The sequence below is a fragment of the Pieris napi genome, chromosome 9 (assembly GCF_905475465.1).
Source record: "Pieris napi chromosome 9, ilPieNapi1.2, whole genome shotgun sequence".
NCBI lineage: Eukaryota > Metazoa > Arthropoda > Insecta > Lepidoptera > Pieridae > Pieris > Pieris napi.
The window spans coordinates 426,497-441,610 of NC_062242.1; the positions used below are offsets into that span (position 1 = coordinate 426,497).

The 15,114-nt window shown below is 33.7% G+C and overlaps 1 protein-coding gene across 6 annotated transcripts in view; it reads left to right on the forward strand.

Annotated features, from left to right (window-relative positions):
* The window catches only part of LOC125052628 (prominin-1-A), a 29,763-nt gene extending 17,562 nt beyond the window's left edge, over nt 1-12,201 (forward strand). For 5 of the 6 annotated variants that reach the window (XM_047653578.1, XM_047653573.1, XM_047653577.1 and 2 more), the window contains 12 exons: nt 4,505-4,640; nt 5,158-5,328; nt 5,710-5,809; nt 6,152-6,233; nt 6,597-6,760; nt 6,962-7,183; nt 7,617-7,732; nt 8,157-8,347; nt 9,981-10,139; nt 11,149-11,282; nt 11,471-11,533; nt 11,979-12,201. In XM_047653578.1, coding sequence (XP_047509534.1) covers nt 4,505-4,640; nt 5,158-5,328; nt 5,710-5,809; nt 6,152-6,233; nt 6,597-6,760; nt 6,962-7,183; nt 7,617-7,732; nt 8,157-8,347; nt 9,981-10,139; nt 11,149-11,282; nt 11,471-11,533; nt 11,979-12,009 — 1,569 coding nt within the window. In that variant the 3' untranslated portion in view covers nt 12,010-12,201. The remainder of the gene's footprint in view (nt 1-4,504; nt 4,641-5,157; nt 5,329-5,709; nt 5,810-6,151; nt 6,234-6,596; nt 6,761-6,961; nt 7,184-7,616; nt 7,733-8,156; nt 8,348-9,980; nt 10,140-11,148; nt 11,283-11,470; nt 11,534-11,978) is intronic. The other variant, XM_047653574.1, reaches the window with a different exon arrangement.
* Nucleotides 12,202-15,114: the final 2,913 nt, after the last annotated feature.

A 15,114-nucleotide genomic window follows, 5' to 3' on the forward strand; every position in this document is an offset into this window, starting at 1 on the left:
ACAGCCTAATCAAACTACCTCCATAAAAAAGCATAGACATGTTCAGTCGTTGATCATAGACAATTAGACATGATTTTTATACATATTTCTTTAACAGTTACACAAATCAAACAAAAATAATGGTTACTATTCAAATACGAGGAGCTTAAGAACAAAGACTTTGCAGCTTTTCACATGTTCTGCTCGAATTAATATGTCATGTCCACTAAGCGCTCTACTTTGGGGTTGTACGCTCTCCATAATAGAAAGTCTAGAATGTGCAGTCAGCTTCAGGGCCCGTACAATCTTGATATTCTTTCCGAAGGGCATTTTGATCTCACTTTCTTAGATGCTTTTCTATGCTTTAAATTTTTTTAAACTTTTTGTAAGATTTATCTTTGTAAACATATTAATTATAATGTTCGTGCACGCCGTCTACACCTATTATCGAGGCCACACATTGTTTATAATTTGTATAACTTGTTTCTTTATTTTATTTGATTTTTGTTATATGTGGCCTTGTTGGTGTTGGTGCGGGAATTAATTAATAAATAATAATTCCGTTTAAATACAAAGCATTCTAGAAAATATAATTTTGTTGTATAATTTAAGTTGATAATACTTCTTACACTTTATTTTTTATTTTCTCTTATACATATAAAACTTTCGAATGAATATATTTGATAAATTGAAAAACAAAAACACACAAACATACATACAACAAGGCTTCAAGAATATATTGACCAGATAGTGTCATAATATTTAATTCCTTAAACCTATTCCGTACCGACTCCCTCGGAGAAACACAACAAATACCCCGAACAGCCCGCTTCTGCAGCACAAATATGGATTGAACCTCTGCAGCAGCACCCCACAGTAAAATGCCGTACGACATAACGCTATGAAAGTAGCTATGATACACAATTTTAGCCGTGTCCTCATCAGTAAACTGTCGGATTTTCTTTACTGCATATGCTGCAGAGCTCAGCCTATTCGAAAGAGTCTCTATGTGTGGGCCCCATTGGAGTTTACTATCTATTGTTATGCCTAGAAAAACAGTTTTGTCAAGAAAGTTTAGTTCACTGTCCTTAATTTTCAGGTTACCAATATCTCGCTTTACGCTAGTAGTTGTAAATCTAATACATTTTGTTTTATTCTCATTAAGCAATAAGTTATTTACATTAAACCAGTTAACTATACGAGAGATAGAATTGTTTACATCGTCCAATAATACGTTATTCCTATTCACTTTAAATAGAAGTGAAGTGTCATCAGCAAACAATACCATCTCATGAACTTCGTTGACAAAGAATGGGAGGTCATTTATGTAAATCAGAAATAAGAAAGGCCCGAGAATCGATCCTTGGGGACGCCCATTGATACCTGCGAACCCGGAGAGGTGACTCCATTGACATGAACTCTTTGGATCCTTCCCTTTAAATATGAATTCATCAGGCTGGAAGCTTTGGCATCAACGCCATAGTGTTGAAGCTTTCCAACGAGTATATCAGGATGAACACAGTCAAAGGCCTTTGACAGGTCACAAAAGACGCCGACTCCATCATATGATTCTTCCCAGGCGTTAAATATGTCCGAAATCAACTTCACACCGGCATCGATTGTGGAGCGACCCTTAGTGAAACCATACTGTTTATTATGTAAGAGTTTATTTTTATTAAAATGTAAGGAAAGCTGGTCTAGCATTATCTTTTCAAAAACTTTGCTCAACGCAGGGAGCACGGAAACAGGTCTGAAGTTTGACGGATCAGACTCACTACCTGCCTTGAACAACGGTGTAATCTTACTTAATTTCATTTCGTCCGGAAAGACTCCACAATCGATACATCTGTTAAAAATTATAGACAATTCAGAGCTTATTACATTAATAACGGAATTTAAAATGACTGTTGACATACCCCATATATCTTTACTTTTTTTTAAATTAATAAGCTTAAAAGTTTTAACGATATCATTACAAGTTATATGTTTAAACTGAAATTTAATATTACATTCAGGTACACATTTTTCTAGCAATGAGATCGCAGCAGCAGGTGAAGAATCTAGGGACTTGGTCGTATTTAGTGGTACATTTGTAAAGAACTCTTCAAAAGAAGAAGCTACCTCTGGGTCAGATTTTATTAACTTCCCTTTAACTTTTAACATATAATCAGTTCGTTTGTCAGACGTTTTACCTGATTCTTCATTTATTATTTTCCAGGTAGCTTTTACTTTATCCATGCTATTTTTTATTTTTGAACTTAAATATTGAGACTTTGCAGTTTTGCAATCTTTTTTGAAATTATTTGAATACAACCTAACATATTCCCTAAATTCCACACTAGTGTTATATTGCATTTCGTCATAGATTTCATATAATTTTAACCTTTTCCTGTGTAACTCCTCATTTGCCCAGTCACAGAAACTTGTTTTCTCAGAGACCAATAAAGTCTTTTGAGTAAATACTTTCTTGAATTCATCAATAAATGATCCAAAAAAAGTATTGTATAAATTATTAGGGGATGAGTTGCCACACAGAAATGGCATTCTATAGACCAATGCTTCTCTAAATCTGTCCAAACGGTCATTTGTAATAGGAGTTATCACAATTTTCTTCTTTTTACATGTTTTTTGTTTCCTTAATTGGAATTCAAACCATTGACCAGTGTGATCAGATTTAAATCTATTGAAAATACAAATATTCAAAGGGGCTAACTATATATATTATCTATACAAGTTGCGGTGCTAGCTGTTATTCTTGTGGGTGAATGAAATTGATTTATTAAATTGTATGAACGAAAAAGACTAAGTATGCGTACACTTGAATTAGAATGACAAAGTAAATTGACATTAAAGTCCCCACACACAATTAGCCCTTTATTACACTTTACTAATTTACACAATATCTCCTCTAATACATTTTCAACATTATTATAGACAGCTGATGGAGGACAATATAGACATACAACAATGAATTGCTCCAGTTCCACACAGGAGATTTCAATAGTTAGTTCTACAGAGAGGCTGATAATATCCTTTCTTTCTTTGCATTTAAGTTTTTTACTTATTAGGATTAATGAGCCACCATGAATTGCATTTTCTCTGCAAAACACACTACCAACCCTGTGGTTACAAAAATTAAACAAAACTTCATATTTTTTTAGCCAGTGCTCTGTTATGCACAAAAAGTCTATTTTTTGACTATTCAAGAATAGTTCAATTTCTAATTCTTTATTTTTCATCCCCTGTATATTTTGATGAACCACAATAATTTTTTGGGAATGAATTTTATCACATAATATACTTACCTTATTATTGCAAGAGTGGTGCTCTGTTGTCCTATTATCTAATTTAAATAAATATTATTTGGAATTTCTTCCAACGTCTTATAATCTAATGCTTGCTCAATAGAAGCAAGGGGTCTAGCCAAATTCTTGGCTGTCATCTCTATAAAATATGATAGCGAAACAGCTATCTGTCTTTTTAAGAAAGCAGGTAGGTAATAATATCTACCCTAAGCCCTAAGTCGCTAAGCTAGACATCAAATCTAATCCACACTCCATTCAGGCCAAATTTGCGATTACACGATGAGTTTCTCACCACCATATCTTCTATAACATTCAATAAAGCTAATAAGGATGATAAGCTCAATTTTTGCCATATGGACATCGGTTGTATTACAAAGTTAGCTGCCTATGTGGTTGAGCACTTAACACTTGAGATCTTAGAAATTCACGCCGCTGCCAGGCTGAAAGCAAAAGAACTACAGCCTAATCAAACTACCTCCATAAAAAAGCATAGACATGTTCAGTCGTTGATCATAGACAATTAGACATGATTTTTATACATATTTCTTTAACAGTTACACAAATCAAACAAAAATAATGGTTACTATTCAAATACGAGGAGCTTAAGAACAAAGACTTTGCAGCTTTTCACATGTTCTGCTCGAATTAATATGTCATGTCCACTAAGCGCTCTACTTTGGGGTTGTACGCTCTCCATAATAGAAAGTCTAGAATGTGCAGTCAGCTTCAGGGCCCGTACAATCTTGATATTCTTTCCGAAGGGCATTTTGATCTCACTTTCTTAGATGCTTTTCTATGCTTTAAATTTTTTTAAACTTTTTGTAAGATTTATCTTTGTAAACATATTAATTATAATGTTCGTGCACGCCGTCTACACCTATTATCGAGGCCACACATTGTTTATAATTTGTATAACTTGTTTCTTTATTTTATTTGATTTTTGTTATATGTGGCCTTGTTGGTGTTGGTGCGGGAATTAATTAATAAATAATAATTCCGTTTAAATACAAAGCATTCTAGAAAATATAATTTTGTTGTATAATTTAAGTTGATAATACTTCTTACACTTTATTTTTTATTTTCTCTTATACATATAAAACTTTCGAATGAATATATTTGATAAATTGAAAAACAAAAACACACAAACATTGTGAAACATTGTTGACAAACAAGCAGTATAAGACTGGAGAGCTAATATAATATATATTTTTTAATAATAGATCCTTCATGAACCTCAACTATTAGACCTGCGTGCTCTGGGCGTGGAGAACTTAACACAAGCGATATCTCAGGCGAGGCAGGAGTTCCAAACCTTACCTTCCGCCATTCTCGTGCAGACAGAATCTGTTAGAGATGGTAAGCATTTTACAGAGGATATATTTTAATTATTCTCAAGAGACTTTCTCTTATGTAAGATAATGTATTTAATCTATTTAATGATATTATGGTTTACGTGTGTAGTAGAGCAGTGTTGGCCTAGTGGCTTCAACGTGCAATTCTCATACCTGAGGTCGTAGGTTCGATCCCCGGCTGTGCACCAATGGACTTTCTTTCTATGTGCGCATTTAACATTTCCTCGAACGGTGAAGGAAAACATCGTGAGGAAACCGACATGTCTTAGACCCGAAAAGTCGACGGCGTGTGTCAGGCACTGGAGGCTGATCACCTACTTGCCTATTAGATATAAAAATGATCATGTAACAGATTCAGAAAGCTGAGGCCAAGACCTAAAGAGGTTGTAGCGCCACTGATTATCATTTATTATTATTATGGTTAACGTGTGGTACTTAGACATAAACTTATTTCCTTTTTTGTATTGATAATTTAAGCAAACAATTTAGATAGTAATATATGTATGTAATTCGCGCTTCAGATGTCATCCGTGACATAGAAGTTCGTCGTCAAATGGTGCACAACTCGGCACGAGTGCTGAAGAATATAGTCCGTCACTTGACATCAGGATTGCGCAGTCTGGCTCATAAGCTGGAAGGAGGGCTGGAAAGGCTGGAGAAATATGACTATTGGCGGTGGATACTAATGCTTGGTACGTTCTTTCATAATGTGTATTTACAGTATAAATAAAGTATTATAAGTATATTTTGTCTTGAAGCAGAAACGTAACGTGAAATATAAATGCCGTGTAAGGAACCGGCATAAATAATATATTCAATGTATTTTTCCATATAAGCTCTATAATCCCTACTTATAAGTAGTGACTTAGGGTCAGATTCAGATGGCACTTATACGTATTGAATGTCAATAACGACAGTAATAGTTTGCGCTGTGACACAATTTTAAATCTTACCTATAATTCCACAGTCACATAAATGATGATTATTATTAACTGTTTAAAATCGGTAGTATTATTAAACTAATAAACTAAATCTAATCGAAATAAATGATTATTATCGAATATGTGTTACAGCCTGCACGGTAGCCTTCGCCTGTGTGATGCTGCTTATATTCTTTGCCCTGCTCTGTGGTTGTGGAAATGCCAAAATTCACGCAAAACGGACATTACAAGTGTAAGTGAATAAGTTTAACTATATTTCTTAAATGTATTTGATAAAAACTAAACAACTGAATAAGTAATCATACGGTTACCGGCAAAAAAGAGAATTTTTATTAAAAACCCTTAGTTAAATTAATATCGATAAAATTTTCACAGATAATTTATTGTTGTTGAGAGATTGTTGGCATTACAGATAAAAAATTATATACTATACAAAACTGTCAATAACATAATTCATTACAATTTATAAATTTGCATAAAACATGAAATCTAAAATACGTTTTGTCTATTTTATTATTCCTATATGAATGAACAATATAAAACAATAAATACAATAACTAATAGGTAATTTTAGATCATCCCTATGGTTATGCCTGGTCTCTCTCATTTTATGGTGCGTGATATCCGCCACCTTCCTCATCGCGGGACATGCCGAGGTAAATTTCTTTTACATCCGCTCATTATTTTTTGCCGAAATTATTTACCATTACTGGGACAACGATTCCTAACATTATTAATATTTATGGCTAAGCGCAAAAGTTTTTTTGAATGATTTGCGTACTAAAATATGTAAGGCGCTTAAAATGTATTAAAACTTTTGAGTGTGTTTTTAGGTATCAACTCAATTTAATTTAATTTTATGTAGGCTATTGTTTATGTGTCTAAACTGGATATAGAAGCTAATTGAAATAAGCAGGAATCTTAAGCGGTACAATCCTTTTTGACGCTTTCAGGTTATGATTTTCGAATCTGTAAAAAATCTATGTCATCACAGTAACTTAAAAATGTTTAAATATCAGGTATTTATATGTCACGCGTTGTGGGACTCGCCTCAGTACAGCACTCTGTCGTCCCTCTTGGACCGGCCCTCACCTCTTTTACAACACAACGAGGGAATTTTCGATGTGTTACTACGTGAACTAGAAAATGTCACCATTGAAGTCTCCGTCAGAGATGTTTTGAGGTCAGTTTACATATGTTAAATTTTTGGATACCGAACAAAATAAACACGGGGTCACACTATGTGTGTACTGATTATTTTTAAAGGCACATTAAAAAAAATCGATTCATTACTATATGTACTGCAGCTTTAAGTTACCAGCTTAAATACATTTACAACATACCCACGTATGCATGTATCAGGCCTAATGTTTGAAATATACAGGGACTGCGAGAAAAATCGTCCAGCCTACGTAGTCTTTCAACTGGACAAGATGTTGGACGTCAACAAGGAGACGTCGTACTTCGAATGGGAGGAACTCCAGGCAGACCTTGACCGGCTCTCATCGGCCATCGATGTGGGCTTCCTCAAAACTATATCGTTTAACTTTAACCGGCTATTACACGATATACTTGATATATCGGATGTTAATATGACCAAATATAGGTATGGAAACACGTTCGTTCTTCTCTACTTTGTACCTTAATCTTTGAAATATATACGTCTCGAATCACTGTACATACAGCATACAAGCGTACGCTTTTTTCATATAATATTGATAGTTGCTTATGAACATAGTAAGATAGAGTAGCATAATATATTAGAGTACATAATACTTTTTGTGTGAGATAACTACTATATCAAAATCGGTTTCAGCGGTTGGGTTTAAAGTAATACAAAGCTGATGCTTTTTAAAATATTATAGATCCGACCTTACGTACTTTTTAGTTAAGATAAATAAAGTGTATGTGTGGTATAAACTAAATACAAATGTATATATATTAATATGCAAACTCCATCTTAAAACCTTTCTCGAGATAAACCAGAAAAGAGGAACATGATGACCACAAAAATATAATTTTCAAATGACATGACTTAGGTTAGAATACGATGGTCCAGTGGTAGGGAAAGACCTGCCATCTCTGATAGACCAATTGGAAAACGTCGCAGCTCAGGTCACTGACCTCTCTACTGCGGGAAGATTGGAAACTCTAGGTATCTATTTGATGTTTACTTGCATTTATAAATATACGTTAACTATGGTTCTACTGGCTTTGTCGAAAAGAATCGCATAGAATCCACAAGCTAAGCTAAATGAAGAATTATATAATTTGTTCCTTAATTTGCAATATTAAATACAGAAAAGAGCTGTTAAAACGGGTCTTAAACCAAATATTATTCCTAGATACTCTTAGGGACATGCAAACAGAAGTGTTTTGTCCATATAACCACAGGGGTATATTTTAAAAACATATTTGAACTTCGTTTAAACTTTTTGATAAGACATTTTTGGAATTTTAGGAATGCCACTCTCTTGACTTCCAATATTCGCAGTAGGTAATAAAAATGCTCCAGATTTCAAAATACCTAATAATTTAAGACATAACTTCCAGCGAACGATTCCAATGTACTCTTTCAGCTTCAAGAACCCAAAAATTACACTCGGCGAACATAAAACCACTGGAACAGCTGCGAGCGAATCTAGTCTTTAGGCTGACAGAATTAGAACTACAATTGATTCCATTTCGAAGGAAATTGAACATTTCCCTCAGCCACATTCATACAGCGCAGTTTTATATCAACAACCAAGGGCATATCATCGCGCAGAAGGTCAGTTTCTTAGAAATATAATAAAGAATGTATACAAACACATAATACACAGCTTTTTTGATAACATTACACGATTCATTTATTAATTATGTCCCAAAACAACATGTATGCTTAAAATATACAAAAAAATATGACTTCACAAAATTTACATACACAAAAAATATATGATACATAAAAATTTCAAACTAGAGTTAAGTTTTGTGGCGGTTGTTGGAGGGATATCCAAATAAATGAAACGCTTTGTTTAAAACTGGGTTTAAACTGGCTTTTATCGTTTAAAACATGAGCTTATAACTAACATAAAATTAATAAGTGGGGTTGCGACGCTGGATTGACAAAAAACTAACTTGACTTATTTAAGGGTTCGTAAATCTAAGTGAGACTTCTGTTACCTATTAAGAATATAAGTGTAGTAGACATTATCGGATTCGAGATCGTTCTATTACAATTTATGAGTGTATGAAAAACTAAAGGGCACATTTATTACTAAACTGACGTTTTATTTGCTACAAATGTAAGATTGCTAACGTTTGGTTTGCGCTTCTAATTATTAACAAACATATGTAACTTAACTCATGTTAGGTTAAATAACTCTAGCAAGGAAAAAATTGATCACGATCATACAGCAAAAAAGAACTAAAACTAAATAGAAACTTAAACCTCATAAAGATCGTGACACACAAAATTACGGTAAGTAGGAAGATTGTTGTAAAATATATCGCGAGATAGCCTATTCACTGGACCATTAAAAGTAGTACATACACACGCAATTATATCCGTGAAGATGTTGTTTTAAATCTATTAAGTCTGTTTACATAAACAACGTGTCCATTGACTAACCTATTTGAAGTAGTTCTACGAACCAGGAGTCGATGAATTCATTAATTAGTAAAATGGAAACAATTGAAGTCATACATTTTCAAAGTTGGAATATTATTTGTAGGTAAAACGACAGATTCGTGGTCTGCGCATTGTTCAATGGTGCAAAATTTATTTCACCGCAAAATTTCGCTAAAAACGAGATTTACGAGCTCTCCTAGAATAGTTTTTACTATAGTTTATGCCAGAAATAGATGTTTCAATTAATTATACAAAAAGGTAACAGACACCAAGATGTAGTTGGGATTCTGTATTAATAAAGTATGACTATCGACGGATACTTAATAGGCCGGCAACGCACTCGCGAGCCCTATGGTAGTGAGAGTGTCCATAGGCGGCGGTATCACATAACATCAGGTGAGCCTCCTGCCCGTTTGCCACCTGTTCTATAAAAAAGCGTGTCAATTTTTAAAAGGGCTGCAACTCACTTGCGAGGCTTTTGACAATAATATGCGCGGTGGTATCACTTAACATCAGATGAGTTGTAAAATTTTTTAAAAATCCGTATCTGTAATCCGCTTATACAACCTACAAAAGAAACAAAACAAAATATATTCCAAAACTTATAATTTGCCCCTTTTTACCATTAATAAAAAAACGTATTATTTTTAATGGTAACGTATTTTAATTTCACATACAAATACAGTGCAAGTAATAAAATTATATTATTTATTAGGATTAAAGTTGGTCAATTTTCACACCTCAAATATCTCTAAACTAAAATAAACAGTATTTTTGATAAAAAATGTTACAGAAAGTGTCGACATTTGTGTCCCGGCTGGTGTCACACACGGCCGGTTGGCGGACACACGTGTTGACCTCTGCCGGAAAACACGCGGGAAAGTGTCGGCCGCTTTTCACTGTATACTCGGCGATAAGGTCCTTATTATGTACTAAATACGTCGCTTCATTGGTAAGTAAATAGGATTAACTCCTTTTCAATATGTATTTATAGCATATATTTATGTCTTTAAGTAAAAAGCTACATTGAATAATCAATAAAGTAAGTCTTAACATCGTCCATTAAGTTCAAAATGTCTCCTATATAATTCTACGCGGACATAGTCACATTATATTAATACCTCAACTAAATTAACATGTTACAAAACAATAAATGATTTATGATATTTGACATGATATTAATTTAGTCTCAATATCATGTCCAAATATGTAAGGCTGATCAATGTGTCAAACATAATTAATTGCCAGTTCATCCGGTGTTTACGAAACATTTCATAAATTATTTATAGGCTTATACAAGTGAGTATGAGTTGGGATCCTGTTAGAAGCGCAAAGTTTTATCAATCCGCCCTTGTTTTTGTTTTAAGCTTTTAAAGTATCCCTTTTCTTTTAAGTAAACCTGACCAAAGAAATCCTACTTTCGTTATTCTTACAAATTATGCTTTTTGCACTTTGTCGTAATTTTTTTTATAAGACTTTTCTAAATATGTAATTGGAAATAATTTAAAACCTTTCTTTCTATTAGAAAATATTGCGATTTACATAAAAATCTTGAGGGAAATAAAGATTAGTTTATTTACTTAATTTGTTAAAACACAGAAAATGCGACTTACACTTTTTAAATAAAAAAGCAGTGGTGCTACAAACTTTTTAGGTCTGGGCCTCAGGTTTCTGTATCTGTTTCATGATTGTTTGTCAATCTAATAGACAAGTCGGTGATCGGCCTGACCCACGCCGTCGACTTTTTGGGTCTAAGGCAAGCCGGTTTCCTCACGATGTTTTCCTTCACTGTTCGAGCGAGTGTTAAATGCGCACATAGGACTAAAGTGCACAGCAGGGGATCGAACCTACGAGTTTGAGGATGAGAGTCGTACGCTGAAGCCACTAGGCCAACACTGCTGCTTAGTGCTCTTTTATAAGGACCAACAGATGTATGCTTTAATATAAAATGTAACTTTCAGCACGGTTGGTGGTTCTGCGGCGTCCTCTTAGGTATATTCTGGTTCACCACACTGACACCGCTCTGTGTAAAATTGTGGCGATCGTTTGGCAAAAAGATTAGAGCATTAGAAACTTTAAACCTCACAAGCTTAAGGTAAGCTGGAAATCCCATTTAATACTTTGCCGTTTGTAAGGCTTTACTGAAATTCTACAAACTACGATGGGGCTAATTGAAATTATTCTTTGTTGACAATAGTTTTATGTATGTATTCAAATTGAAACTAAAGTTTCGATAGCTACTCCTGCTGCGTCTCTCACTAAACATAATTTTCACTTTCTCAGCAGTCAGCAAGGCACACCAGCTACGGCGGTTTGTGATGACAATAACTGGAGTGCCCCTCCAGGGTGAGTACTATGTAACTCAAAATATATATTTTATTATTTATAATAATAATAATAATGCCACTTTAATTCCACACAATAAAAATTACAAATCAAATGGTATTAGTTTTGTTTACACAAAGTTAGTTAATGCTATTTCCATTCCTTCGTGTTCTGTAGTTACTGTTTTGGGAAAAGGCAAATATTTATACGACAACTTTAATATTTCGTAAATTTTTATCGCTTATAGAAAGGTTTTTTTTAAGTAGGGAACAATTGTTGTTATATTCAACTTTAGTGAAAATTATGGAAAGTCTAAGCGATTTTTCTACCATTTGACTAAGAACATTGTAATTTATTCAAAAATATCTAAAACGTAATTGAAACGGCGCTCCTTTGTTCTTTGGAAAGCCTCATACTGGTCGATCGCTTCTGTATAATTTCTAATTATATTTTAATTAATTTCCAGTCCACCACCTCCAAGAAATGATAGCTGGTGAAGATTGATCCTCTGAAATCCTCGTTTATGTTTCTTCTGTCGTTCCAATACAGCACAAAATTTATTATCACTTCTATCAAGAACTTTTTATGGTTTTGCTCGCGATTTACACTGGCTTTTGTTTCTTTATATCTTTGAGTATGTCTTTTGAATAAACTTTATGTTCTTGAACGAAATAAAAATATAAAGTACATTTTTCTGTTTATTCCGCGTATATACAATTAGTTCTTTCCTTTAATTAATATAAACAATATAGGTACATTATTCTGTACCAACCATTAGAAAAACAAAGGATTTTATATTGGGATTTATAGTAGGTGAAATTGTATAACCTTGTAGATGTAGTAGTAGCATAATAGACAGAACGTACATTGGCACAGCTGGGGTCTGAACCTACGACCTCAGGTATGAGACTTGCACGCTGAAGCTACTAGGCCAACATAAGTTTCCAAGAAATGCGTGCACAAATATTTAAACATTCGACATTTAATAAAAAATATTATGCCATCATATACGAGTATGAATGGCAAAAGTGAAAACTTCCTTTTTTTAAAATCCCGTTAAAAATTTGAGTTATTGGAACTATTTTGTTTAGGCATTCATAAAAATGAGATTTCAGATTTATCGTATCCACGAACAGTACTTGCATGTTAACAACACGTGTGACCTCAAATTGGCAGTCCTTATAGCATTCAATTTAATATTAATCAGTTAACACAGGGCCTTTTGCTATAACTCTGTGCTAAAAAGATCCAGCGTTATTATAAACTCGTTAGTTATGAAACTAAATAATTTATTTCTCAGCCGACCGACGTTATTAAATCGTGGTTTAAATTAATAATGTAGAAAATATCTCGCAACTTTTTATATTTTTTACCAATTTAACGTTTTTAGCTATAAAAAGGGATTAACTTGATAATTTTTCGTCGTTGGAAAATACTCTAGCATCATTATGATATATATTTCCTCAACGTTATTCTAATTAAAACTATTGTTATATATGCCAAAAGAGTAATGTGTAATAATTTTAAAGTAACAAAATATTTCAAGTAAAAGTTTATGAATATTAATTTCATTTATCTATTTTTACATATTTTTTACTACTTACAATAGTATTTCCCAACGTGGGGCCTACGCCTCACAGGGGGGCAATCGGAATCAGCTTGATAATATAACACAACGTGGAGACTTGAGACTGAAGCTAACCAAATTAGAACCCAATATATAATCTCTGTGCAGTAAGCATCATGCGCAAGGATGCAGAATTAGAATTGCAGTTTTTCATTATGTTTTGAAAATTTACTTATTGTATCGCTAACAACTTTCTAGTGATTTCTTCCTAAAACCTATCATTTAAATTTCTTAAGTAAATAATTGAATGTTTTAATATATAATATAAATTATATATGTTACATAGGGGGAGACATAAGAATTGTATGTAGCCTAAGGTAGCACGGCAAAGGTTGGAAAACACTTACACGAACACTATTCGGCCGAAGTTTGTTAGTTTCCTAAAAGATACGCATCCCGCAGGGCAACACTAGTGTGACAAGTACTTGAACCTCTAGATCATCTTCATCTCAGTCATAAAACAAAAACCATTATCAGTAAACAATAAACATACTCGCAATAACACTTATAATTTGTGAAAGCCATAAATTTGACTAGTTTCGCTCGTCCGAACAGTAAACACATAAACATTATATTTTATAGCGCTACCTGTCGTTATCGGGACCAAAAAAACGGATGCGGAAAGCATTAAATGACACACTATTTCGGTTGGCAAAATTGGCCTTGGGCCAGATTAGATGGTGGGCTGTAAATGGAATCTAAAGAAATAGTCTTTTTACTATGAGGGTCCTTTGAATTTCGGAACGATCTTTGCAATTGTTGCAAATGAAATTACCTACTATGTTTTGTTCAAACTAGATTCATCTACATTTTTTTGATATCTGTTGAAATTCACTTCATATCGTTTTTAGCAGTGTTGGTCTTGTGGTTTCAGCGTGCGATCCTTGAGATCATAAGTTCGATCTCCGGCTGTGTATCAATGGTATTTCAGTCTATATGCGCTTTCAACGCTCGCTCGTATAATGAATGAAAACATTGTGAGAAAACAAGGCATGGCTTTGACCCACAAAAGTCGATGGCGTCTGTCAGCTACAAAAGACTGATCACCTACTTTTCTATTAGGAAACATAAACGATCACAAAACGGATTAGTCCATTGAAAAGTTACATATGGGGTTGCGTTTTTTAGAGGACGCAATTTTATTTATGGGACATGTAGGGGGGGTCAATACAAGCTTAACTCCAAGTTTGTGGGGTTGGCGTGCTTGTCCCCCGGCCGCCATCTTGGATAAAGGGGTCCAAAAACCACGTTTTTGGCTAAATCTTCTAAACTATCCATCGTACATAAAACTTGTAAAGACACATTTTGTAGCAAATCGCTGTGTCTACGATTATGTCGATGTAACTTTTTATCATAAATCAAAATTCAAAAAGTTATAAATAAAAAAGTGATAGCTAGCTACCATTCTAATAACTGATTGATAATATAATTATGTCGAAGATTACCATATCAGCAAGTTGTCTGTGGAATAGGCCTACTAGGAATACCAATAAGTAAAATTGTAGGAATAAAAATAGAAAAAAAATTTTTTTTGGAAAATTTGTTTAAAATAAACGGGAGATCTTAAAAGTAAGGTAAAACTGCTGTTTTGATCGGCTTGTCATGAGCATTGACGCACCTAGTCAACTTTAGAAATAGGAAATATTTTCACTTTTTTACTTATAACTTTTTGAATTTTGGATTTATGATAAAAAGTTACATAGACATAATTGTAGGCACAGTGATTTACTACAAAATGTGTATTTACAAGTTTTATGTACGATGGATAGTTTAGAAGATATAGACAAAAACGTGGTTTTTGGACCCCTTTTTCCAAGATGGCGGCCGTGGGACAAGGGTGGCGACCCCACAAACTTGTTTTTAGCTTTACACTGACCCCCTCTACACATCAAAAAAATAAAATTGCGTCCTCTAAAAAACGCAAGGTAAGGCCTAAAAAATGTAACATTTCAATGGACTAGATTCAAACATTGGA